Consider the following 25,933-nt stretch of genomic DNA (forward strand, 5'->3'; position numbering starts at 1 on the left):
AAACATTTGGTTGCAGAGAGGCCCCGCCTAAATAAAAAGTAACAAGTGGTCATAAGAAACCCTCTGAGAAGTGGCATAAATATAGGCACCAGTGGTGAGGCAATTTGAGATGACTCCATGCCCATGGTTTCCAGGCTGCCCTGGCTTCTAGTATTCCATTCTCCATGCAGATGAACTGATTCCTGGAGCTCTCTGCGGATAGGGTCCTGCCTGCTCTGCCCTGCCAGTCTCCAGAACTTTGCCAAGAGGTTCCTTACCTTTCCCCCCTTTTGCTACCAATTTAAATGTATGCATATATTATTGTAATGTTGAATTCTCTCCAATAAATTCACACTGTGGTTATATGCAGTTTGGCTTGAGTTGTGAGTGAAACCTTCCCACTGAGCACTCGAGAGATCCTGAACCAGATAAAACATTTTACTTCAAATCCCATATTTTAATTTTGTGAAGGAAGACCTAGCGATTGAATTCATGCAAGGACATGGCCTGGGCCTGCTAAAACATTCAAAACAACCAACCAGATAATTACAACTTTTAGAAGCTTCAAGTTTTTTTTCATTCTCAATCTTAGTCAGTGGATCTCTTACTTCTGAAACTGGTTATACCTGTGCTGCCCACTATAGTAGCCGCTAACCATAAATCAAATATATTCAGTCATGATCAATTTATGTTAGACTTCCATTCTACCCAATTTTCTCCTCAATAACAGAGTGGGGTTAGAGGTATAGTTTTTGGTTATTTTACTACATGGTGATGAAATATGTACTCATGACCTCAGCCGTACTATTTATATATGCAAGACTGGGTACAAGTTAGTTCCAACAAGTTCAAACAGACAGCATGTGGAAACAACTAACATTTTATAAAGGAACACTCATGTATAAAAACCCTGTACAATCAAGGGCATCGTTTTGGATTAAAAAGCAATTATTACCTTAGCACCAATTAGGAAAGCAAACAATGGAATTCATTCTCTGAATATTTATTACAACTATGCCTTGGTACACTAATGTAATTGGAGGTGGTAAGTGCAGTGAAATGTTTTTAATATATTGGTGTTGGGGGCAAGGTGACATAAACTGCAGGTCACACTGAGGTATTATCATTGTAGCACAGTGGACATGATTGATCTGGAGTAATTGCACCTGAGACCATATATTAGGGTGATTGATAAAAGTTTTATTTTTCAGAATGAATAACCCTTTATCTTAACCAAAAGCCCCCATTAAAAAATCAGATACATTAAGTTTTACATACTACATTGATCAGTATTTGAAACCTGAGGCTCTCTTCAGGAATATCTCTTTCTGGTTTGCAAAAGCTGTGAGAACACTAACATCATGAGGTCAGTTACAGGAAATATTGATCGCTAAAATGTCACGGTCTCATAACCTATGGGGGCTTATGGAGCTGACTTAATACATCATGTGCAGATCAGATTATAGGACAAGTCAGCTCCAAGTATTTCACACATACATAAGCAAAGTAACTATTGTATCCACAATTAGATAAAGCTTATGGGTAGCCACTGAAATTTGGCAACTGGTATGGTAATACAACAGTGTGGTGAGGCTAAGGCCTCTACACCACAAATAGTTAGATATGGTACAATCACAAACAGCTAAGCAAAATCAGGATAGACTCAGTTCAGTAAAGTGAAACTGCCAGACTACCAAAACAAGTAGTCTGGAAACTTCCACAGAATTCACTTGTCCAGCAGAAGTAAAATAAATCTTAACTGATACATTTTTATCTAAGCCACAGCTGAGAATTTTATTAACTGGACAATACAGTTAAGTGATATTTTATTCTTAATCGTCACCACTCCAATTTCAGTATCTGCATAGAGAAGTAAACAGAGTTACACTGAAATTTGTCTGCTGAGGAATGCCACTAATTTAGCTGCCAGGAAAACGAATAACCTTCATTAGTCATTTTCACTTTTTCTCTCAGCCATTTCAACTTCAATTTCACATTGACTGGAAGCATTTCCTTTGTTGCTTGTTTGGGAGACTCAGAACATACACCAACATTAGAAGTAAATACGTAACTTTTACTTGAACTACCAATTTACTAGAGATTTCATTCGCATATCTTAGAAAACCAAAGACATGTTTGATACCAGCAAAGAATATGCCACCGATTTTTAATGCTTATAAATTAGAATTTATCACATAAATATGCCTTTTAATTGCAAAATTATTCTTCTTAAAACATTTCTTTCCAAAATGTTTGAAATTTTCATGTGTGTTAAATGAAAAAAACCCACCTTATTTAAAAATATACTACTAAATTTAATTGTGCAATTACACTAATGCCACCAAGCTAAAAAAAAATACTGTTGTTTTGGATATGTAGTTATTACAAATAATGACATCACATGTCTTATGCATGCTCATTCTACTTTATCAGTCATTGTCAGAACCATTTGGAGGTAAGAAAACCAGAGCGTCATTGAAAACATGCCCAAAAGCCCTAAGACGGTATACCCCATACATCATCACATGCATTTGATTAGGAGATAGTCCATTAAAAGTGACAGCCATATCTGAGCAACATCCTTCTACCACCAGGTTGGGGTGATTAGTCATTGCTTCTTTAATAAAAAGTCCAACAGTTTTGGTATTAAATACATCTTTTCCTTGAGAATCTTCTGCATTTTCTGCAAACACTCCAGCATATTTCAGGCAGACTGCCAACTGCTTATCTTCAGATATCTTCCAAATCATTCCTCCCTGTTCAGGACACTTTTCAGGGACACTGAGAAGGTGGTTCAGTCTTTTCATTGATTCAATACTTAAGACAATTCCTCCTTCTACACTCACATATTCAAGGTCACCAGATTTTACAGTGTGGCCTAGATAGAAAGGTTGTGATGGATCCTTTTTTAATAAAAAATACTTTAAGTTTTCAATAATAGCAAATGTAGTGGGGCAAGCCAGGAAGAACCAGTTGTATTGGTCTTTATATTTATCAAAGGCGTATTTGTAAGCTTTTCTCATCATTAACCACATGTCATTTGTTTCCATGTTAATTGACTCAAACACTTTAACATTTTCAGAACTGAAGAACTCTGCTTTATCACAGTGTTTGGTCCAAGTTTCCTTCACTGCAGCCCAAAGACTCACATCTTTGGGTTTTACAAGGATGATACAGTACACTCGAAAGCTCTTGCTGAGCTCCATGCGTTCATCCTCTGAAATTTTCAGGATATCTTCTTTATTAGGAGCTTGTAGGTGATGATGTTCATGGTGGTGCATTCCATTTCCATGACCAATTCTAATGTGTCCTAGCATAGTGATCAAGGCACAGAAAAAGCTTCCAAGCATCATACCCTTCAAAAATGAACTGCTTTCAGAAAGCATTTTTCCTATAAAGAAGAAAAAATCTTTAGGCTGCTTAATAGACAAGAATTAGTTTAATGATTTGTTATTCCTTAAATACTTACATTTGCTCTTAACTTCAGAAAATGGTTCCCAAGCTTGACATCAAATTAGTTGCATAAAGTACCAAGGAGTCTTAAAAATCATTAGCTTCAATGGTATCTGATTACTGTTCAGTATAACGTGGAACTCTGCAGCAGTATCTCTAAGCAATAGAATTTTCTGGGAGGCTATTTTTGCACTTCATCTATGGGGATTTAATTATCCAAGTACTAAATCAAACCATTAATCCTAGAATCTAATGTTACAGAGGTTTCTATCATTCTCTTTAAAGGAATTTTGTTTCACAAGCTTGCATTATATTATTTAAATACCTTTATAAATATAAATGCACCTTTATGTCAAAACCTTAACTCAAATAGGTAAAAAACACCTACAAGTGGCAAATCACCAATGGTATCTATTCTGATATTTCTGTTCTCAACCCAGTGCTTTAAATGATGACTGCCGTCTTTAGGTGTTTTGAGTACAGCTGGTACTACAAAACTTTTTGCTATAACCTTGATAGGATTAAAATATAATCCTAGGGGCCTCCTTGGTGGTGCAAGGGGTTAAGATGCAGCACTATGAAGCTATCCGTAGCCACTGCAGCACGAGTTCGATCCCCTGCCAGGGAGGTGACCCAAATGGCGCAGTAGATCTCTGACTCACCCACTGCTCCCCTCAGCAGTGTATTTCAGTCAGTCTGTCTATTCTGTTCCCCACTCTGTCTCTGATGAATCCTCTCACCCCACACACCTCTGGCCTGTACCCCATTTCTTGTATGCACAAATAAATAAAACTCTAAAATATATATATATATAATCCTGTCTGATATTGAACAAAACATTATTTGAGGACCTGCTTTCATTTTCATTATATCGTTTTGCTTAAAGTCTGTTTCCGAGAACCTATTGTTGACATTGAGGACCTACTGGCATCTAAAGCTAATTTCTAGAGATTGAGACCATATGTTAATATTTACCTCTTTGTTCCTAAGACTAAATGCCTTATAACACAGTATCTCAACTAATGTAATACAGTCCATCAGTGAAAATAGTTGTTTGGATAAGAACTGAGTTAATATAGGCACATCCATAGGCCCATTAATGAACATTTTTATTTCCTCCAAAGACATTTTCTTATCCTCTGAGAAAACAAAAAGGGAAGTCTTTTATTTCAATTAGAAATTAAAAGAAAAGCAAACACTAAATACAATTTTAAGATTCTCCCAATGTCCCTTCCATGTTCACAAGGAATGTTCTACTGAGCTACTTAAGAATCTCTTTCCCTTCGTCTCTTAAATTTAAAAGGGGCCTTAGAAACTTCCTAATGTCATTTCTCTCATTTTACACATAGTGAAACAGAAGTTCCACGGCAGTTAAAAAAGTGATCCAAAAATCATACATTTAGTGGTAGAATTTAACAGAAATCAGATCTCTTGACATCAGTTTAGGGTTTTTCTACCACAGAATAACGATCTCAACAGTGTTTCTCCCCATATTATTGAGAATTTAATAAACGAGCTACTGAATAACCTTGCTTTCCTACAAATTGAAAAAAAAAGTTGAGCCTGTTAATTGTAATTGACATTTTGCACCCACCACCACCATACTAAAAAGGAAACATCCCTAGGTTTTCTTCTGGAGGAAGTGGACTTTGACTTTTACTAGAAAGACAAGGCGTGTCAGTTTGGCACATATAACTGTTGTATGTGTGGAGAAAGAGGCAGGACAGTTTGTCTGTATCACTCATAGTACTTAATAAAGGAAGTTGTAAGAAGGAAAAGATAACTGACAGGGAATGAACAACGCTTAATATCAGAATTGTCAGAAGCACTCTAAAATTAATTTATATATATTTATATAGAATTTTGGCATTTCATCTTACATAATTTTCATTATTTCTGGCAAGTATATAATTCACAAGTGTCTTTTAGCTTGATAATGGTATATGTAATTCAGAATTCTTTCTATGAGGATACTACTAATGGATGTTTTGCATAAATTATGTTAAGGATTAGATTTTTTTTTCCCCAATCGGAGAGACCATAAAAATCTAACACTGAAGATGAACCTGATAGGCTATTTGATGCACAGAAGGGAGAGAATCTTAAAATTACACACAGGCACAGGCCAGAGTGGTTGTTAGGATGAATCTCTCTAGAAGGTGGAGGTGGCTGGGGTGGATTATGGGAAAGAGAGGGCTGCAAAATGGTACAGAAGACCCCATTGAGGGGGCGCAGAAAGAACCTCCATGAAGGCGGCTTTCGGTCCCTCTCATTTACTATTCCTCCCTCTGCACCTGTCGTTGGGGCACCCCGCGTGGAGCATGCTGGGAATGGGCCAGGGCCCAAGCTTTTCCCAGGAGAGGGGGGGAGGCGGCCCGCTCCCGGGCCCCCTCGGGGTGCAGGCAAGGCTGGGGCACTCACCCGCATCTACCACGGCTCAGGGGCGGGGCAGCGCAGCCGCTCACGCTTTCCTCTCTCGTTAGCGCACCACTCGATTGCGCTCCTGGCCGGCTGCTCTAGATGCAGGCGGTGTCCTCTCGTTGGTTTCGCAGAAGGTGGGGAGAAGCAGGAAGCGGACGCCGTGACGGCCTCGGCTCGCGCAGACGTCACGGGGCACGCGCCACACGCAGCGCGCTCTTTCTCCCCGCCCCCAGCCGGGGTCAGGCCGGCGCGTCTGGCTGGCGTGACCCCTACGCTCGCCGGTACCCAATGGGACGCGTGGAGAGGCGTGCGTGCCTCTGACCCTCCGACCCTCCGACCCTCCTCTCCTTTCACCTCGTCGGCGTGGAGCCGCGAGAGCGGGGGCGAATAGCTCTTTGCGCCGTTTGTGTCAACTCTTTCAGTGGTTTCTCTAATATACTCCTGCGTCAACCCCCCGCCTGGTGACAGGAGGGTGCGCCACCCAGCACCACTACTGGACTGGGACGAAAATGCCACTGAAATAATAGTCCTCGAATTATGAGGGCAAGGATTCATTGAGCTTCCTGGAATGGCATCGGAAGCCCCAGTGTCTGAAATCCAAACCGGTCTTTATTGCATCCTTTGATGTGCTGGGAAAGTAACTTCACCTCGGTATGACTCTGTTCCCTCCTTTAAAAGTAGTGTCCATGACACGGACGGTCAAGTGAGATCGTGCACTTAACTCCTTTCAGCAAAGACCAAGCAAAGCGTAGGCATTCATGACATGTCGGCTGTTATTTTTATTCTCTCCTGTATCGTTATCACTTAGCTTAGTGCCAGCACAGCATAAACAATGCATCTTTTTGGAATTAATGAATGAAACCTTAGTTTTCCAGATGAGAAAACAGGACCATGAAGGATAAGGAACTTTCTAAAGACCAGTCATTAATAGCAGAGGTGGGACTAGGGTGCAGGTCTCCTAACTACAAGCGCAGAGCTCTCTGCTAAACATGTGGCCTTTAAAAAAATTTTTTTTTGTGGCAGTGGGTTTTTGCTAAAACGCAAATTCTTAAAAGTTTTTGAAATCTGTCATCACCAGGTTCCATCTAAATAACATTGAATGGCGATGCAACGGGCCTGACTCCCCAGAGACACATCTATTTAAGTATTGGCTATAACTCGCTTTAAATAGACTGGAGGTTTCAGGAAGCACGGAAATGAGGAGCAAAAAGATTTTCGGCAATTACATTCTAGCAGCACTACCTTAAGTTTTGGAGATGAGCCCCCTGCCTCATGGAGCTCCATCTGGCAGGGACCAAAAGCAAACAATTATTTGTGAATAATTACAATGGTGGTATATTCTCCAAAGAAATACAAAAATGAATTTTATTTTTTACTCAAAGATTTTACGCCCTCCCCCAGTTTTATTGATTTGCCACTAGGTTTCATAACTAAATAATTTTGGGGGTATAAGTTCACGCTTCTGTTACCCGCCCTCCATCTGTTCTCCAGTGCTGCAACCCTGTGACCTTCCTTCCCCTTTCCACATCTCCCTCCTCCCACCCACTGTGGTGAGGAGTATATCTTTCACAGTCTTAAGAGTTATTCTTGTTTTACTGGTTTGGTTTGTTTTCTTTGCTTATTTTTGTTCCACAAATGCCTTTTGTTTTCTGACTTATTTTATTTAGCACGATCATCTCAAGATCCACACATTTTATCCCAAAAGGCACTACTATTTCATCTTTTTTAATAGCTAAGTAGTATTCTGTTGCGTATATGTATCACATTTTTTAAATCCAGTCATCTGTCAGTGGGCAGTTAAGTTGCTTCCATGACTTGGTAATTGTGGACAAGACTGCTATGAACATAGGAGTGCATAAAACTTTTTTTTTATTTTTTAAATTATTTCCTATCTCAAGCTCAATAATCTGTTTTTCTGTTTATCATCATCACATGATTTTTTTTTAAAGATTTATTTTTATTTATACAAGCACTGGGTACAGTCAGAAGCATGGGAGGGTGAGAGAATTCACCAGAGCCAGAGTGGGGAGCAGAGCAGGCAGAAGGACCGAGGTACACCTTTGAGGGGGAGCAGCAGGCGGCAGGAGAGGTTTGCGTGCCATGTGGGACCCTCCTCTGGTGGCCGGGAGCAGCCGGGGATCGAACCGGCGCTGCAGAGGCTGCGGGCAGCTTCGCAACCCAGCGCTCAACCTCTGCGCCAACGGGGAGGCCCAAAACCTTTTGAGTTATTATGTTCATATACCATGGCTAAATATCTGGCAGCGTATTGTTGGATCATAGGGTGTTTTTGTTTTTTAGTTTTTTAAGAAATCTCCGTATTGTTTTCCACAGAGACTGCACCAAATTGCATTCCTACCAATAGCGGATGAGTGCTCCATCATTTTTCTCCACATCCTTGCTGACATTTGTTGTTTCCAGTCTGTAAATCACAGAGGTGAGGTGTTGTCTCATTGTTTTAATTTGCATATCCCTTATAATAAATGATGTTGAGCATTTTTTCATATGTCTGTAGGGCATCTGAATGTCTTCTTTGGAGAAATGTCTGTTCAGGTCTTTTGCCCATTTTTTGGATTGGGTTGTTGCTTTTTGATGTTGTTGAGTTTAATGAGTTCTTTATATATTTTGGAAATTAACTCCTTGTTGGATGGGCGATGTGCAGATATTTTCTCTCAGTCTGTAGATTGTGTGTTTTTTTTAAAGATTTATTTATATAAGAGCTGGGGTACAGGTAAGAGGTGTGGGAGGGTGTGAGAATTCACCAGAGACAGGGCAGGGAGCAGAAGGGGTAGTCAGACCGAAGACACTGCTGAGGGGAGCAGCGGGTGAGGCAGGAGAGGTCTGCTGTGCCATGTGGGTAGCTCCCTGGCCGGCCGGGAATCGAACCCGTGCTGCAGAGGCTGCAGACAGCTTCACAGTGTGGCACTCAACCTGCTGTGCCACCGGGGAGGCCCTGTGTTTTTGTTTTTATGGCGGTTTCTTTCACAGTACAAAGGCTTTTTAGTTTGATGCAGTCACATTGTTTATTTTTGCTTTTGTTTTCCTTGTCATTGGAGTTGTGTCCCCTAATACATCTTTGAATTTGATGTCCAAGAGTGTATCACATGTTTTCTTTTATGTATTTTCAGGTCTTATATTGAAGCTGTTAATCCATTTGGAATTAATTTTTGTGTATGGAGCTAAGCAATGATCTCACTTCACTTGTATTGCATGGCTATCCAAGGTTCTCAACACAATTTGTTAAAGAGGATTTCCTTTCTCCCTTGTATGGTTGTGGCTTCTTTTTCACAGATCAACTGTCCTTATTTATGTGGATTTATTTCTTGACTCTCTGCTCTATGCCAATGGTCTGTTTCTTTCTTTTTCTTTTTTTATACAAGAGCTGGGGTGCAGACCAGATTTGCAGGGGGTGAGAGTATTCACCAGAGACAGAGTGGGGAGCAGAACAGGCAGACTGACTGAAATACACAGCTGAGGGGAGCAGCGGGGAGACAGGAGTGGTCAACTGTGCCATGTGGATTGCTCCCTGGCCAGCGGGCCATTGAACTCGTGCTGCAGTGTCTGGGGAGCACTTCACAGAGCTGTCTTTAGCCCTTCCGCCACCAGGGAGGCTCAATGGTCTGTGTTTCTCTTACAAAAATGAATTTTAGAGCTGGATAGTAACTTAATACTGCAGACTATCTCTACTATATTTTGATAAATAATATATACTGTCAATTGTCTACATATTATATATACGTATATGTGTATATGTACCTATATAGTTCAGTAAAACAGAATAATGTGTATAGCAATAGTATACTTGGTGGAACAAACAAAATTTTATGTGTGCACATGTTTGATCTATGTGAGTGAGGAGAGTTCAAGAAGGCTATTCAGTAGGCTATTAATATTGATTGCATCAGAAGGTAAAGATGGAAATGGTTAGTTTTGTCTTTTTATTTTTAAAAAGCATTCCCATTCTTTTTTTTTTTAAAGATTTATTTATTTATACAAGCACTGGGTACAGTCAGAAGCGCGGGAGGGTGAGAGAATTCACTAGAGCCAGAGCAGGTTGCAGAACAGGCAGAAGGACCGAAGTACACTGCTGAGGGGAGCAGCGGGCGGCAGGAGAGGTCTGTGCGCCATGTGGGACCCTCCTCCAGTAGCCAGGGAGCAGCCGGGGATTGAACCAGTGCTGCAGAGGCTGCGGGCAGCTTCGCAACCCAGCGCTCAACTGCTGAGCCACCGGGAAGGCCCGTTAGTTTTGTCTTTATACATCCTCAGAGTGTATTATTTCACTAGTTATAAGAAGCATTTGTTATGTTTGAATTTGAAGAACAGTAAATAAAGGAATCTTTTAAAATTAAAGGGCCAAAGAGGAAAAGAGAAAGATTCCATTAAAAATACCTTTTAAAGAGCACAGAGAACAGTCTCTCCTTGTAAAAAGAGACCAAGGAAGGACAAATAGAACTGGCACTCAGAATTCAGAGTCAGTGACAAGGAGACAATTTTCTTTTTAGTACAGGAAGGTATACCAAACTGAAAGTACTAATACAAAATGCTCTGAAACAATAAGCCATTGGATTTTTCAACACCAAAAGCACTGTAAATGAGAGATTGTCTCTGGAACTCTCTACTTAAAACTAGGCTTAAATATACTTAATGTTTCAAGTGAAGTGACTTGTTGTTAGTTAGGTGATTGCATTTAGAAACACCATTCTAGTTTGTAACCCTAATTTAAAAATACATGCAATTCATATCTTAAATTTAAGAGTATTTAAAATCTTTGGTGTAGCAAACCCACTGCTGTTAATCTTTCCCCCTCAAAAAAAATTAAAGCACCACGGGCCTCCCTGGTGGTGCAAGGGGTTAAGACTCAATCTATGAAGCTTTCTACAGCCTCTGCAGCATGAGTTTGATCCCAGGCCAGGGAGCTACCCACATGGTGCGGCAGACCTCTCCTGGCTTGCCCACTGCTCCCCTCAGCAGTGTATTTCAGTCAGTCTTCCTGTTCTGTTCCCCACTCTGTCTCTGATGAATCCTCTCACCCCGCTGTACCTCTGGCCTGTACCCCAGTTCTTGTATGCATAATAAAAAAATAAATCTTCAAAATTAAAGGGCCATAATGTAAGGTAAATGTATAAGGATAAATACATTCTGGTTTATAATAGCAAAAATGGAATACATTCATCAATAAGAGAATGGTTGAATTAGTTATGATACATCTATACAGTGGAATTTTTTTATTTTTTAAAATGATTTTTAAATTTTATATCATTGTTCATTTTTAAACAATATTTGCTTCCCCCCACCCCCTCAGGTGTAGTCCCCATAGAGTTTCCTTCACCAGTGCACCCATGCACCATCATATACAATGAAATATTAAGCATAAAATAAACAGCTTATTTCACCAGCGAGCACTAAAGACACTAACATGCACCTTGTGCGAGAGGGTTGCTTTGAATTTGGTTGTCTTCTTGTACCCAGCAGGCAAGGCAAGAGTGCATTCAAAACTAACACTGCATGTTCAGTAAAGCCTTTCTGCCAAGTGCATGTATTATTCAGCATGAGAAACCTTTAATTTCTAGTAATTGGTGATTTACTTGCATGTGAGCACTCAAATTTTTGAAATCTGCCAAAGGGCCTTTGGGAAATTAATATTGCTTTCCACAGGAGTTCACTGGAATAATAAATATTGAAGAAAATCTGAAGTGTCTTATTTTCTGCATAGCATCTTTTGGGAGGGTTAAAAATGTCTTCTGTGTTTACCAAAATAAAGTGCCTCTTCTACCCAGATTTTCACAACTGTTCATCTTCAATGAGTAAACTTATTATTTCCATTTGAGTATAGCTTGGTACTTAAATTAATCTCATTTGTGTTTTCAGGCATGTTTATGCTCGTGATCTCATTTCAAAAATGTATTTCCATGTGATAGCCATCTGAGAGCTTTCTATTGTTTAAAATGACAAACCCATTTGACAACCAGCAAATATGTATTAAGTGTTTACTGTAGGTCGGACACTGTGCTGGGTTATAGTTTCTTGTAAACACTTTTTTTTTTATTATGGGAAATCTCAAACATGCACAGAAATAAGAGAGAATAGTTTAATGAAATCATATCAACTTTTAAAAGAAGTGTCAACATAATCAATTCAAAGCCAGTGTTGTCATTTCTAAACCCTTGCACTTCCTTCCTTTTCAAATATTTGTGAAGCACCTAAGTGACAACATATAATTTCTTCCATAAACATTTCAGTTTGTCTGTCTGAAAGATAAGGGCTTTGAAAAACACATATACTGGTGGGGTTCAGTAAGTGGGGTTCAGTGAGTGTTCTTGGCATCCCTCTAAGATAGGTTTCAACAGTTTCCTGATCGAGTTTATTAATGCATGGTTTTTCAATAACAGTATATTAACCTTAAGGCTATTAAGGAAAAAGATATTTGCATAGACACAAACAGGCAATAGCTGCATTTTAAAAGGGGCAGAAGATTTTTTTAAAGATTTATTTTTATTAATGCATACAAGAACTGGAGTTAGGTTAGAGGTGGAGGGGGTAAGAGGATTCAAAAGAGACAGAGTGGGGAGCAGAGCAGGCAGATCTACTGAAATACACTGTTGAGGGGAGCCGTGGGCGAGACAGGAGAGGTCTGCTGCACCATGTGGGTCATCTCCCTGGCCAGGGATTGAACTCATGCCTCAGTGGCTGGTAATAGCTTGATAGTGCTGAGACTTTAACCCCTATGCCACCAGGGAGGCCCAAAGGACAGAAGTTTTTAAAGAAAAAATGATGCCTGCCTATGTTTTTTTGGGGGATTCATTCCATTGTGGAACTTTATCTGTTGTTGAATCTATCACTTCTGAGGGCTGATTGTCTTAATCTGTAAGGACTGCTGTTTCTTTGTAACGACTTAAAATTGCCATATTCCCACATCAGTTTCTGTCTTTGCCTATAGACTTTCCATTGCTGGTTTAATGGCCCATTAATTATTTCTACTCCCACCTCTAGTTTCTGGTCTTGTGAAGCTTCCATCCTAAATTTTCTACTGTAAGCTACCATCAGATCTAATATAGGCTTGCCATATTTAGCAAATAAAAATAATCAGTTAAAATTGAATTTTAAAATTTAGCAGTTAAATATGAATTTCAAATAAACAATGAATTTAGTGTAAGTATGTTGTAAATATAATGGGAGATGCTTACTCCAGAAATATTATTTGTTGTTTATCTGAAATTAATTTTAATTGTGCATTCTGAATTTTATCTATTAACCCTAACTGCATCTAAAAACTTTATTTGATTTAAGTTTAATTTTCTTTCTTGTCGGGGGGTGGGGAGAGAGGCAAATTACTTTATAGATGGTGTTGTCTACTTCCTTCAGCTTGTCTCTGATGATAGCTGCCAGTGATGACTAATGCCTAGATTCCTAATTCATTAGTAGTGCGATTTGGTAATTTTCTAATTTTCCAAGGTATGTTTTTAAGATGAAGTTTGGTGCAGTCATGAAGAAGTCAGTCTCTGGTGCAGGAAAAGCTTGTTTTGAGTTCTGCCTCTGCTACTTCCTAGCTGTGTGACCTGGGGCAAGTTAGTTCTCTTCTGTCAGCCTGAGCTTCCTCATCTATAGAACAAGGTGAATAACAGCAACTATCTCAAGACTTTTGTTAGGATTGAATGAGTTAAGGTAATGTGGAGGATTAGAGAAGTGCCTTGCACAGATTACTTGCTCGTAATATCTAATGAGACTCTTGAAGAATTATGGCCTTTCAAATTCAAGATTTTCCAATATTAAAAACTTTAAATCTTCCATTCAGTAGTTAAGTGAGGGTGGTCAATGACACAGACCACTTAGCAAAGTATGTCTTAGTCATAGGGTTCTTATCCATCTAGCTTTTTGGTGGTCTAGAACCAGTGCCTGGGGAAGCTTGTCCATTTTTGGAATTTTTAGATTTCTATATTTCTAAGGAATCTCCATACCATTTTCCATAGGGGCTGCACCAATGTAATCTTCCACTAACATTATTTTGACATTTTCTTAGGCTGGCAGGGGGTGGGTAGTTCTTTAAAAATGAAATCTTCACAAACGATCTGAAGGAAGCAATGCACAGTGAAATCTCCATGTGGATGATTACATGAAACTCTTCCTGACGATAAAAACCTTAGTTACCTCATGAGCATGGGTATATTCACCTGCAACTGTGAAGATTGATTTTAATTGTTGGTCAATGACTTAGGGACATTATGAAGACCTTATTTGGCAAAGCTGTAGGCAGGAAGGCTCCCTATTGCCTGACCTAAAGATAATTTATGTACATAAATATACACACACATTTGACTAGAGTAGTGGTGGGTGTTGATTGTAGAATGGCATTTTCTTCTGCTAGAATCAATATTTTGGAAGGTATGGGCAGATGATCCATCCTGTCAGAGGCTGAGAGTGAGTGTAAGGCTGAAATCTAGTAGGGGAGAAAAATAATCTAGTCTTAGCGCCTTTTCCTCCCCTTCCCAGGATAGGGTTGTTAGACCTATTGACAACAGAAAAAAGGAATGAAAAGTATCATGTTGAGAGGTTTTCCCTTCTACCTGAAGGGAAGAAAATGAGAGCAGCAAGTTCTCACAGTGGTGATGATTGCACAATACATTTTAGGATGAGAGCTGAAAAGGCAAGGTAGTCTTCTGACAGGACCAGCTAGATAATTTGCAGGACCTGGTGCAAAATGAAAATGTGGGGCCCCCTGTTTATGAATTATTAAGGCTTTCAAAATAATAACAGCAAAGGGGCCTCCTTGGTGGCGGAAGGGGTTAAATCTTAGCACTGTGAACCTGTTGCTAGCCACTGCAGCACGAGTTTGATCCCCAGCCTGGGAGCTACCCACATGGTACAGCAGCCTCTCCTGTCTCTCCCACTGCTCCTTTCAGCAGTGTATTTCAGTCAGTCTGCCAGTTCTGCTCCCCACTCTGTCTCTGGTGAATCCTCTCACCCACCCTCGCCTCTGACCTGTACCCCAGTTCTTGTATAAATAAATAAAAATCTTTTTTAAAAATGAAAAGAAAAATCAATCCTATTGTGTGGAGGTTCCTAGAGCTGTTTGACTAAACCCCATTGGTAGGTGTCGTAGGGGTCTTGTGTTTTTCATTTTATAAATGATGTACATTGACAATAAATTTGAATGAGAATTGAATAAGTATAAATCGGTGTAAAGCACTTCAGAGTATTTGGCAAATAGTGAGCTCTGTATAAATGTCAGTGAGTGTTATTTTTATATTGTGAAACTGTCCTGTATAAAGGTGAACTAATTTACATCCCCAACAGCAGGGTGAGAGGACTTCTTTTCTCTAAATCCTTGCTGATTCTTTATTTTTTTTTGCCTTTTGTATTTCTTCATCTCTGCATAGCCTGTTCATGTTCTTTGATGATTCTCCTAGTGATTCCTCATGTTTTAAACTTTTTAATTGATTTCTGTATTGGGACTATCAGTCCTTTGTGATATGAATAAGAAAGTAATTTTTAGTCTTTTTTGTTTAATGTTTGATTTGGTTTGCTTTATTTTATTTATTTATTTATTTTTTTATAGAGGCATGCTTTATTTATTTGTTTGCTGGTTTTGTTTGTTTGTTTTTGTTTATACATGCACTGGGTACAGTCAGAAGTGCGGGAGGGTGAGAGAATTCACCAGAGCCAGAGCGGGGAGCAGAGCAGGCAGAAGGACCGAAGTACACTGCTGAGGGGAGCAGCGGGCGGCAGGAGAGGTCTGCACGCCATGTGGGACCCTCCTCCGGTGGCCGGGGAGCAGCCGGGGATCGAACCGGCGCCGCAGAGGCCGCGCGCAGTTTCGCAACCCAGCGCTCAACCGCTGCGCCACCGGGGAGGCCCTGATTTGGTTTGCTTTAACCACAGACATATTTTTAAGTTTAATACAGTTAAATCTGCCCTGTCTTTTCTTTTATGATTTCTGTCTCTGTTGTCTCTCTTTGGAAAGTCTTTTGCCACAGAACAGGTATAGAATTCAGTGGTATTGTAGCCTTTCCTGCCTTAAGTTAGCGCCACCGGGTTACCCTTCTTTCTCCTGTGGAGTGGGTTTCCAAATTCTGTCAATGGAGTTCAGAGTTCTTTAAACATATATGGGAAGAGAAAATACATTATTTAACTAAATCTACATGTTAACACATGTATTAAATGTATTAAATATATTTAATTGAGTGTATTAATTGAATGTATTAAAATTGAGTGTTGTCTACCCTCTCTCAATCCAGATAGCACTTTTGCCTATTAATAACTTCTGCTTTGCTTTCTAGGAAGAGTGCTGTCTTCACTAGAACTTTTTTTTTTGTAACAGCAAATTGGAGGTATAGGGAGAATTGAACTTAACCTGAGCTTTTAAATTACTCTTTGTTGCTTTGTTTTATTTACCTTCATGCAGAGACCGGGCCACGTGGGACCTGGTTTTCCTTCGGGTTCTATAAAATAATGCAGACATTATTTTCACCAGGGGAAGGAGGAAGAGTTAAACCCTGTATTAGATACTTTCACTTAAACTTTCTCATTTTATACTGTCAACAAACCTGTGACCAAAGGTGGATTTCTTCAGATGCTAGAGAAGCCTAAGCCTCAGGACCTCTCCCTTGCATGACCCTTTCAAGCCCCCAGAAGGACCCTGTGAGTTCACATGGTCATTGGTTTTTGTGAAATTTGTGAAAATAAATTATAAATGCAGTCATTTAAGACCACTATAGTGTACCCTTTCATTATTCCCCCCCCCCCCGTATGCTTTTACTCAGGTTGAATAGTGTTGGAGTGGGAACAGATATTTTGGGGATCTAGCCAAAGAGAAATTGAGATGCAGATATATGGATTTGGGGTTAGTGTAGTATGTTTATGCGGTTTGCTGTCACTTCTGTGCACAGTTAAGTTAATGCTGGCTGTGCCAGTGTAGGAATCATTTGTAGAGACTCTTCTAAAGTGGCAAATATGAAGCTTACTTAAGATTAGTCACTCTATAAAAAAATTTGGCATAGCCTAAAATCCCACAACTCATATAAAAAAGAAACAACAGAGCTTTGATAGAGGTTTTCACTAATTTCACAATCCAGAGATTTACATGACATTAACAAGTTGTAAGTTGTAAAGCGGAAGAGATTTTTTTAAAAACTTTTTGGAAAAGCTAAACTGTTTTTCTATTCACATTATAGAAATTTTATACTACAAAAGTGCTGTTGGATGAAGAGGTGATTAAAGAATATACAATCAAAAATATAGAAAAAAGGTAGCATAGAGGTGTGTCAGTTAAAAATATTTTTTGTGATGTTTATGTTATTTGTCAGTTTTAAAACATGTAACTTTAAAATAAATGTTCAGATTTATACCTCATGTTGCACTTAAAAAATTTTGTTTAATTGAAATGTTATAGGCATCAGATGCCACAAAACTGGGTGTACACTGCTAGTGAGGTAAATGTTAATGATCATTTGGAGTGTCCCATGTTACAGCTAGTCTCAGGCTAGCATGGATCCAACACAGAGTCTGTCTGGTTTTGTTACAGGGCAGGGTGAGGGCACCCCAGAACCTCCAAACCTGTCCACTCTAAATAGGTCCTGCCATCTGCCACATCAAGACAAAACATCCTCTAGTGCATAAGACCTTTAATGGAAAGGAACTTTCATACAATTAGCGTGCAATAAAGAGAAGACAAAGAATACAGTTTCCAAATCAAGCACCTGAAGTTACCTATCCCCTTGTAAATGCCCAGCCAAACAGGGTTTGGCCCAAAGTAGGGCCACTGAGGCCCAAAAACCTGCCACAAGTCTAAGGCATCTCCTGGTGGGAACCCATAGAAAAGGGGCAGAAGGGGCCCAGCAGGTCTGGGACAGAAGGAGCAAAATCAAAATCAAGATAAAAGCTGCCATTGTTAACCTCCCCACGGATCTGATCTCTCACCACTTATGTTTCAACCAGTCCAAGACCAAAAGCCAAGTGCAACTTCTTCAAGTGTCTCTCTGCTCCATGTGCCTCCTCCGGGTATCCTTCCGGCTCCCCCCCCTTTCTTCCTTTTGTCTTCCAGTCTCCTCTCAGCTTCCCCTCCTCCCTGCTCAGCTCTACCCTTCCTTGGGTGAGGTGGGAACCTGGAACCTCCCCTTTTCCTGAGGACCACCCTGTTCCAGTTTCAAGCTTAAGTTTTTTCACAATCCAAAAACTTTATTTTTTCAGATAAAAATGTGTAGTAATCAACCCTAATCATCATCATTATAGTCATCATCATCATCATCATCATCATCATCATCATCATCATCATCATCTACTGAATCCTTACGAGGTGTCAGGCCATGTATATATTATTTCATTTAAATGGCACAGTAACCTTACTATATAAGAATTACTATCCTCATTTTACCAGATGGGAATACTGAGATTCAGAGAAATGAACTAAATTTCCTGGGCTTACACAGCCAGTAAGTGGTAAAGCCAAGATATGAATTCATGTCAAAATTTTAGATTCTAAAGCCTCATCTATGTTTTAAATGGTCTGGGGGGAAAACTATTCAATCATTACAAAGGAAGACCCACTTCATCCTTCAGAGGAATACAGAAAAGGACAGATAGTGTCTTCTCCAATCCAGATATGAGCAGAGGATCGAGTCCTCCTCCCACATATTTTGGCACAACGCCAAGATGCTCCAGGTGTATCCTGCAAATCCCGGACGGTGCTTGGTCACTGTCTTTGCCCATTCTCATCTTCTCTGAGGCTGGTCTTATCTGCTCAGTTGTGTTCCTGACAGAGGGGAGGGGTGAATGTGACCAGTCAAGGAGGTTCCTGTCCTCTTCTTCAGGGCCATACTCACAGTTGCCACTGAGTGCCCACAGCACTAACACTAAGCAATCCTGCCCTTCCCTCCTTGCTTTTACCAATCCTGCTCTTAGTAACACCACTGTTTTCGTCAACTGTTTAGTTGATGTTAAATATGGTTGCCAGCACCTGGGCTGCCACAGTTCTTTTTACTTCGAGAAAGAAAGACCCCAGGGCACACACCTGGGTCATGTCAGTTCTCACTTCATTTCTCATCTTGAAAGAGTACAGGGGCTTCTGGGTGACAGCCTTCTCATGTTCCACTATGAGATTTCAAATCATCCCTCTTTGTAGGCAGGGGAAGCTGAAACAAGCATTTGGAGGACCTATGGAAAAGTGAGGTAGGGCTCACCTCAAATTAGAGTTTACTTGACTGCAAAATAACTTGGGGAAGTCATTTTTCTCAATTCTAGAGATTAAGCCTGAATTTCCTTTACTCATTCATCCCCACTCACCCTACCTAGCCAATAGTGCAATGCTGCAGCATAAAGGAGACATCCTTTTTCTACACAATCGACCTATGACCCCTGACTTCCAGGGTCCTAAGTATCTGAGGATGTTGTGTCCACTTTGTGCTACAACCTCGAGTTTTTTAAATTGGTTCCCAAGTCTCACCAGCAATGGTTACCCTCACCTTTGTGTCTTTATGACATAGCACACATCCCTAGTCCTCAAAACTGGCATCAATTTATAGAAGGCCTTGGTGGTAGTGGACAGCTTGTGTTGAAACAGAGCCCCGAGTCATGCAGCCTGCCAATGGCTAAAAGTTCAAGCAAGTGGAAAGGAACATGAGAGAAGTTGCCAAGGTGAAAACTCCTTTGTTTTCTTTATGTGTGTGTGGGGGTCTCCCTGCAAGGGCAGCTTAGTTTTGGCTGCCAGACCCTGGTATTTTGCAGCTGCCTTCCTCTTTGTCTTCGACTCCTTCACCCTTTACACAACCCTTTCTAAGTGTGCTTCAATTCTGACCTGACCACCAAGAGCCTTCTCATTGAAGTGTTTTGCAATCTTTGAACAGTCCTTCACCCAACTCCTGTAGTGTCTGCTGAATCACCCACATGTTTTTCAAATGTTGGGCCCTGACCATATAGTGATCTTTCCAGAGTGTGCCCAGCCCTGTTGTGATTTTTTTATGTCCAACATATTTTATTGAGGTCTGGCACGACTGGCATTTGTCAAGGGACAGTTTCGGACTGTGTTTCCCAGGTAATCCAGTAATATAAGGAGTCACTGTTCTTCTCCTCTAAAGCTCTGCCAAACATAATTATGCCATCTAAACAAATAAGTACCTCCAGGTAATTTATGCCACCAATTGCTTTTCCCATCAAACCCCTGAAGGTGTATGGGGCTCCAATAGGTAAATCCCACGGGGAATATGAAATCTGTCATTTCTTTGCCTCAGTCAGTCATAGGGATTCAATTATAGCACTTCCAACACAGCACTGGAAATTACTAATTCCCCGCCATGCAGAAATCTGGACAGAGAACTCTCTCTGTAAAGTAGAGAAAGATAATAGAATATTGATATCCTCCTGTCCTCTTCTATCATAACTTTTCCTTCTTTTCTTTTGCATATTTGTTTATTTACTTAAATAGTAATTCTTAACCCTGACTGCCTATTATAATCTGTGGAGTTTGTTATAAAACCTATATCTTTGGGCCCCACTTGCCGCTAGAGATCCTAACACTTTCTAGATACATACTGTTGGCCATGTGTCCTGCCCTAGGAGTAGAGGCAGTTCAATTATCCCTGCCGCTAATTCTTAATCAGGGGGCAGAGACAGAAAATTAAAAAGTGTAATTCAGAAAGAAAATGTGGCATAACTCTATATACTTTTTTATCACATACTCTTTATTAAGGTAACATTGGTTTACAACACTGCATATGGTTTAGAAATATAGGATCCCTCCTCTTCCGCTGTGTGTTACCACAACGCACCTGCCGCCAAGCACCCTTTGTCCTCCACCACAGTCCATTGTGCTTCTCTTAATCTAGCTAGTGTCACATAAAACCATGCCAGTGTGGCTAAGGTAAAAAATGGATTGTTCAACAAGTCCTAGTGTTATAGAGCAGCCCCAATATTAAACGGGTTCCTGGCTGTGGGTCCTCACCCACGTGCTTTAAAGGGACTTATAAATACTCTACTACAGACACACGCCAAAGGGTTAATAAAAGGTTTATTTACAAAAAAAAATAAATAAAAAAAATGTACAACTCAAGGAAAAAATAGAAAAATAAAGTCTTTAATACGTCCTACCCAATCCGACGACCTGGAAACCCAAAGTCACTCTCAGAGCTGGCCGGACGCTGCTGCTGGCCAAGAGCCCAAAAATGGAGAGCCCCCAAAGCCCACGTGTCTGCCTTTTGTATCCACCTGGCTGCTTAACCCCACCCTCAGGTCCCAGCCACCTTCCCTTTGGTGGTGATGGGATTTGGAGTTCCCGGTGTCTTTGGCTTTGACCTGGGGTGGGGGTGGAGTCCACAAAGCCTATATGGAATTTGCTTTGGGACATCCTTTTTCCCCTAACACTAGTATGCGGAGAAAGCTTTCTTAGGTAACATAATAGTAAATGTACACAAAGATCCAGAGGTATTTTATTTGTGATAACCAAAAACTGGAAATAGCCCAGATGTCCTTCAACAGATGAATGCTTGAATGAACTGGTACTTCTATGCCTTGGAATACTACTTAGTAAGAAAAAGGAACAAACTCTTGATACACATGACCCTGCTACCAAATTCTGTCCCTTTTTATTTTGCTAAATAAAATTTGGGGCCTCCCTGGTGGTGCAAGGGGTTAAGCACCACACTATGAAGCAATCCTCAGCCTCTGCAGAACACGTTCAATCCCTGGAGGTCAGGGAGCTACGCACATGGCACAGCAGAGCTCTCCTGTCTCACTTGCTGCTCCCCTCAGCCGTGTATTTCAGTAGATCTGCCTGTTCTTCTCCCCACTCTGTCTCTGGTGAATCCTCTCACCCTCGCACCTTTGGCCTGTACCCCAGCTCTTGTATGCATAAATAAATAAATCTTTAAAAAAATTTTGTTACTGTAAATTTTGTAAAATTTACAATGCTATATAAATTTCTGGAGTACACATTTACTGTTGGTGGGAATGTAAATTGGTGCAACTTCTATGGAAAATGGTGCGGAGATTCCTTTAAAAATACAAATGGGGCCTCCCTGGTGGTGCAGCGGTTGGGCGTTGGGTTGCAAAGCTGCCCACGGCCTCTGCAGCGCCGGTTTGATCCCTGGCTGCTCCCCGGCCACCGGAGGAGTGTCCCACATGGCGAGCAGACCTCTCCTGTCGCCCGCTGCTCCCCTCAGCAGTGTACTTCGGTCCTTCTGCTGCTCCCCTCAGCAGTGTACTTCGGTCCTTCTGCCTGCTCTGCTCCCCGCTCTGGCTCTGGTGAATTCTCTCACCCTCCCCCGCTTCTGACTGTACCCAGTGCTTGCATAAATAAATAAATAAATAAATAAATCTTAAAAACAAAACAAAACAAATGGAAACACCATTGTTATCTAAATAAAAATAGTACAAATAAAAAATTAAAAATACTAATATTAATGATAAAAATAATAAATTTGGGGAGTACAGCTGTACACTTTGTTAAGTGTATATCTTTCATTCATCACCACCAGAGTTTTAGTGCCATCACACTGTCCAATGGACCCCCTCTAGCCTTTCCTCCCAACCCACTACCACTTCCCCTCTTGTAAACACCATTATTCTCAGAGCAAAGATCCCTTTTTAAAAGGTATGCAACTAAATGAGCTGCAATGGCTTAAGCATATCAAATAACATCTGAGTGGAGGAAATGGCTGTTAGCTTAGTCCTCCAAACAAAGGACATGGGCAGTAAATTTAGTTTCCTCAAGGTAATCAGTTTTGGAGAATCAGGGACACAAAGTTTCAAAGAAGGGTGGATTAGATCAAGTACAAATTTTATATCTATACCCTCAGGGGTTTGCTATCATTTAGAAAGCCAACCCTTTTGTGGGCTCACTTCATTGTTTTTGTATTCCAAAAGATGTTAGTTGTGTGTAAAGTAAACAATACATTTACATTTTCATTCTCAGAGGCCCCTGCGGCCTTTCCTGACTCCTTCAAAGTTCTCTTTATTTCTCAAGATTACAGGAAGATTCAGTCATGATCCTAAAGGAGTTTTTTTCCCAGTAGGTTGAGACAGCTTGCTATCTATCATATGCCCTTCGATATCCTGATTTCACTATTCATTTTAATAGGCACACGTTCAGTTTAATCAACAATTTGGAAGCTGTAATGATTATATTTTTGAGTGCATATTATACTCCATGCCTGACCCCATTAAAGTCTCATGAGTCTGAGGACAAACAGTCCCAGAGAGGCTAACAAGTTCAATAGTAGCAGAATGGAAATTTAGGTGTAGTCTAACTTCAGAGTCTCATAATCATACCTGGTGGCAGCTATAGTTAGATAACAATAATATTTGACCTAAAAATAGATATGGGGGCTCTAAAAGGAGTGACATTTACTGACCAACAGAATGGTCTGTAGCACCATTTTGGATCAAGTTGGATCTTGGAGGGATACCTGTCAATGAAACAGTGTATTTATAAAAATAATAATAATAAAAATTTAACAGTTAAATTATAATTATTACTATTACTGTTATTTTATTTGCAGTGTTATGGCATGACTGAGGGGTACCAAGGGACTCCCAAACTTACGGGCTGCATCCTCTGAAATGGAAGCCTACCATCTACCACATAAAGACAAAGGAAACAAACATAGATGGGGGGAAACCAAAAATCAAAGCAACCATGTATCCAAGGACTGGATAGAGACCTGGGGAGTATTGGTTGAATTTTCTCAAGGACAATGCCTGCTTTGAAGGGACAGAAGAAACTGTCCCAATATGTTAATAGAATTAGTGTGCATAGAGAGAGGAGAAGAAAAAAGGTTTTTCCAGTAAAACACCCAAAATTACTCATCCTCTTATGGGCAAATGCACTTATTACAGTTGTATCTACTTTCTGTTGTGATTATTATTATTTTTTGTGTGATCATTTCCCCTCAAAACTTTAAGCTCCAGAGTTCTTCTGTTTATCACTCCATTCTTGATGACTAGCATAGAGCTTTGCATATATTAAGGTGTTGCATGCATATTTATTGAATGAATTAGTGAAGCTCATAGAGGCTAAATTAACTTAGCTACTGTTCAACAGATTGTGAGTGAGTGACTTAAGACTGGAACTAAGTAGATAATAGAACCCAAGGTCTGATGAGCGTGATTACTGTACTGGACCGTCACTGTTCATGTCTGTAGTAGAAATATCTCAAAGGCTATACAACAATTGCTTGGGAACTTAGAATCATTTTCCCTTTTTCTTCCTCACCACTCCCCTCCTTTTCCTTAATTTCTCTCCCCCCTTTCTTATTTCACTGCCTGCCTGCTGTCTTTTTCCTCTCCTTCTTTTATAAGATTTAGAAGGGCTATTAGAGGTCATCTTGTCCAACCTGCACATTTTACAAATGATGAAACTGAAGTTAGACCAAATTGCCTCCCCAAAGGCTATAGTTATTGGCAGACTTAATAGATAACTTTAGCTTTTATGGTGGGCATCATTCTAGCAAATCAATGGAGACCTAATTTATTTCAATCTTGTTTACCCAATATCCGCTGGTTATAACCAGGTTAGTCTCATCACTGACCCAGTCACAGGTTTTGCTCATTTCTACTGCAGAAGCATGACTCACACAGATCAGCCCCTCCTCCATGCAGGCCTCCCTGCCCATGCTGGCTATATAAATGTTCTCAGGTGTGTTTTTTCTTTCCCACAAATTGTCCTCCCCTCAAGCTCAAGGGCAGGCACCCTATCACATAGTGTGTCTCTTTTGTAATCCTTTTGATTCCTAGAAATGCACTGGATACATAGTAGGCCTTTAAAGAATCATTCCTGAATGAATGAATGAATAAATGATGTAAGTAAGAAAATGAATGAAATGGTAAACTCTGCCATCTTGTGGTTATTAGTCTTTAGTGTTGTCATTTTCACTGCATTTCTAGTGTTGAAATTAGAAAAGTGGCATCTGGGAAGAAACAAAAGTGATTGTTGCGAAATGGGGAAGTGTTCTTTTTCTCTTGCTCAATGTACCAATGATATGGTTATTGAAATATGTTAGAAGAGAAACATAGATGGAGGGAAACCAAAAATCAAAGCAACCACCATGTATCTAAGGACTGGATAGAGACCTGGAAAGTATTGGTTGAATTTTCCCAAGGGCAATGCCTGCTTTGAAGGGACAGAAGAAACTGTCCCAACATGTTTAACAGTCTAGAGCGCTGATCAGATGACCAACCTACCTATTTAGGGGAATGATTAATAGACGTTTTTATAACAGTCACGTGGTGAAGAGAATCTCTGCCTTTGAGTTTTTGTTCCTAGGATCTAGTCTTAGCTGAACAACCTTGTGCAGATCACACAATCTCTCGTCTCAGTTTTTCTATCAGTTCATTTACTGCCTGCTTTATTTCAGGACTTGTGAGACTGTGAGACTGAGGCCACAGGCATGAAAATTCTGAGAAAAGTCTTTTTTTAAAGATTTATTTATTCATGCATACAAAAGCTGGGGTACAGGCCAGAGATGCGGGGGGTGAGAGGATTCACCAGAGACAGAGTGGGGAACAGAACAGGCAGACTGACTGAAATACACTGCTGACGGGAGCAGCGGGTGAGACAGCAGAGGTCTGCTTCGCCATGTGGGTTCCTCTCTGGCAGGCCAGGGATCAGACCCGTGCTGCAGAGGCTGTGGACCGCCTCATAGTGCGGTGCTTAACCCCTTGCGCCACCAGGGAGGCCCTCAGAAAAGTTTTTAAAAAGTATGTTTAACATTTCCACAAAAGAAAAATTATGTTTATACTTTCCATTTGTACAGCATCTACAGGTTTTTAAATTGCCTTTTGGTCATTATCTATTTTCAGTCTCATTGCAACCTTAAGAGGTAGGCGGGCATTATTAGTCTTTTTAAAAAAAAAAAAAAATCCCCGGCTGGGGATTGAACTTGTGATGCAGAGGCTGTGGATTGCTTCATAGTGCGGTGCTTAACCCCTTGCGCCATCAGGGAGGCCTGTTACTCTTAATTTACAGATGAAGCTCAGAGATACATATTCAGAGTGTAGGGTAAAGAAAATATCAGGCTTTCCTGCCCTTCCGCCATCAGGATAGATGATGGATCCTTGTCCTGAATGCATGCCTGATGGCGGGCACCTGGAATAGGGTGTG

General features: G+C 40.4%; 1 protein-coding gene across 1 annotated transcript; it reads right to left on the reverse strand.

Annotated features, from left to right (window-relative positions):
• Nucleotides 1–2,408: 2,408 nt before the first annotated feature.
• C1GALT1C1 (C1GALT1 specific chaperone 1) lies at nucleotides 2,409–3,365 on the reverse strand (the record flags this gene model as incomplete). The annotated part of the gene is made up of 1 exon (XM_084258337.1): nucleotides 2,409–3,365. One exon carries the CDS (start codon nucleotides 3,363–3,365, stop codon nucleotides 2,409–2,411), a length of 957 nt encoding a protein of 318 aa, XP_084114463.1.
• Between the last annotated feature and the right edge of the window lie 22,568 nt (nucleotides 3,366–25,933).

The sequence above is a fragment of the Talpa europaea genome, assembly GCF_964194135.1.
Source record: "Talpa europaea genome assembly, chromosome: X".
NCBI classification, from domain to species: domain Eukaryota; kingdom Metazoa; phylum Chordata; class Mammalia; order Eulipotyphla; family Talpidae; genus Talpa; species Talpa europaea.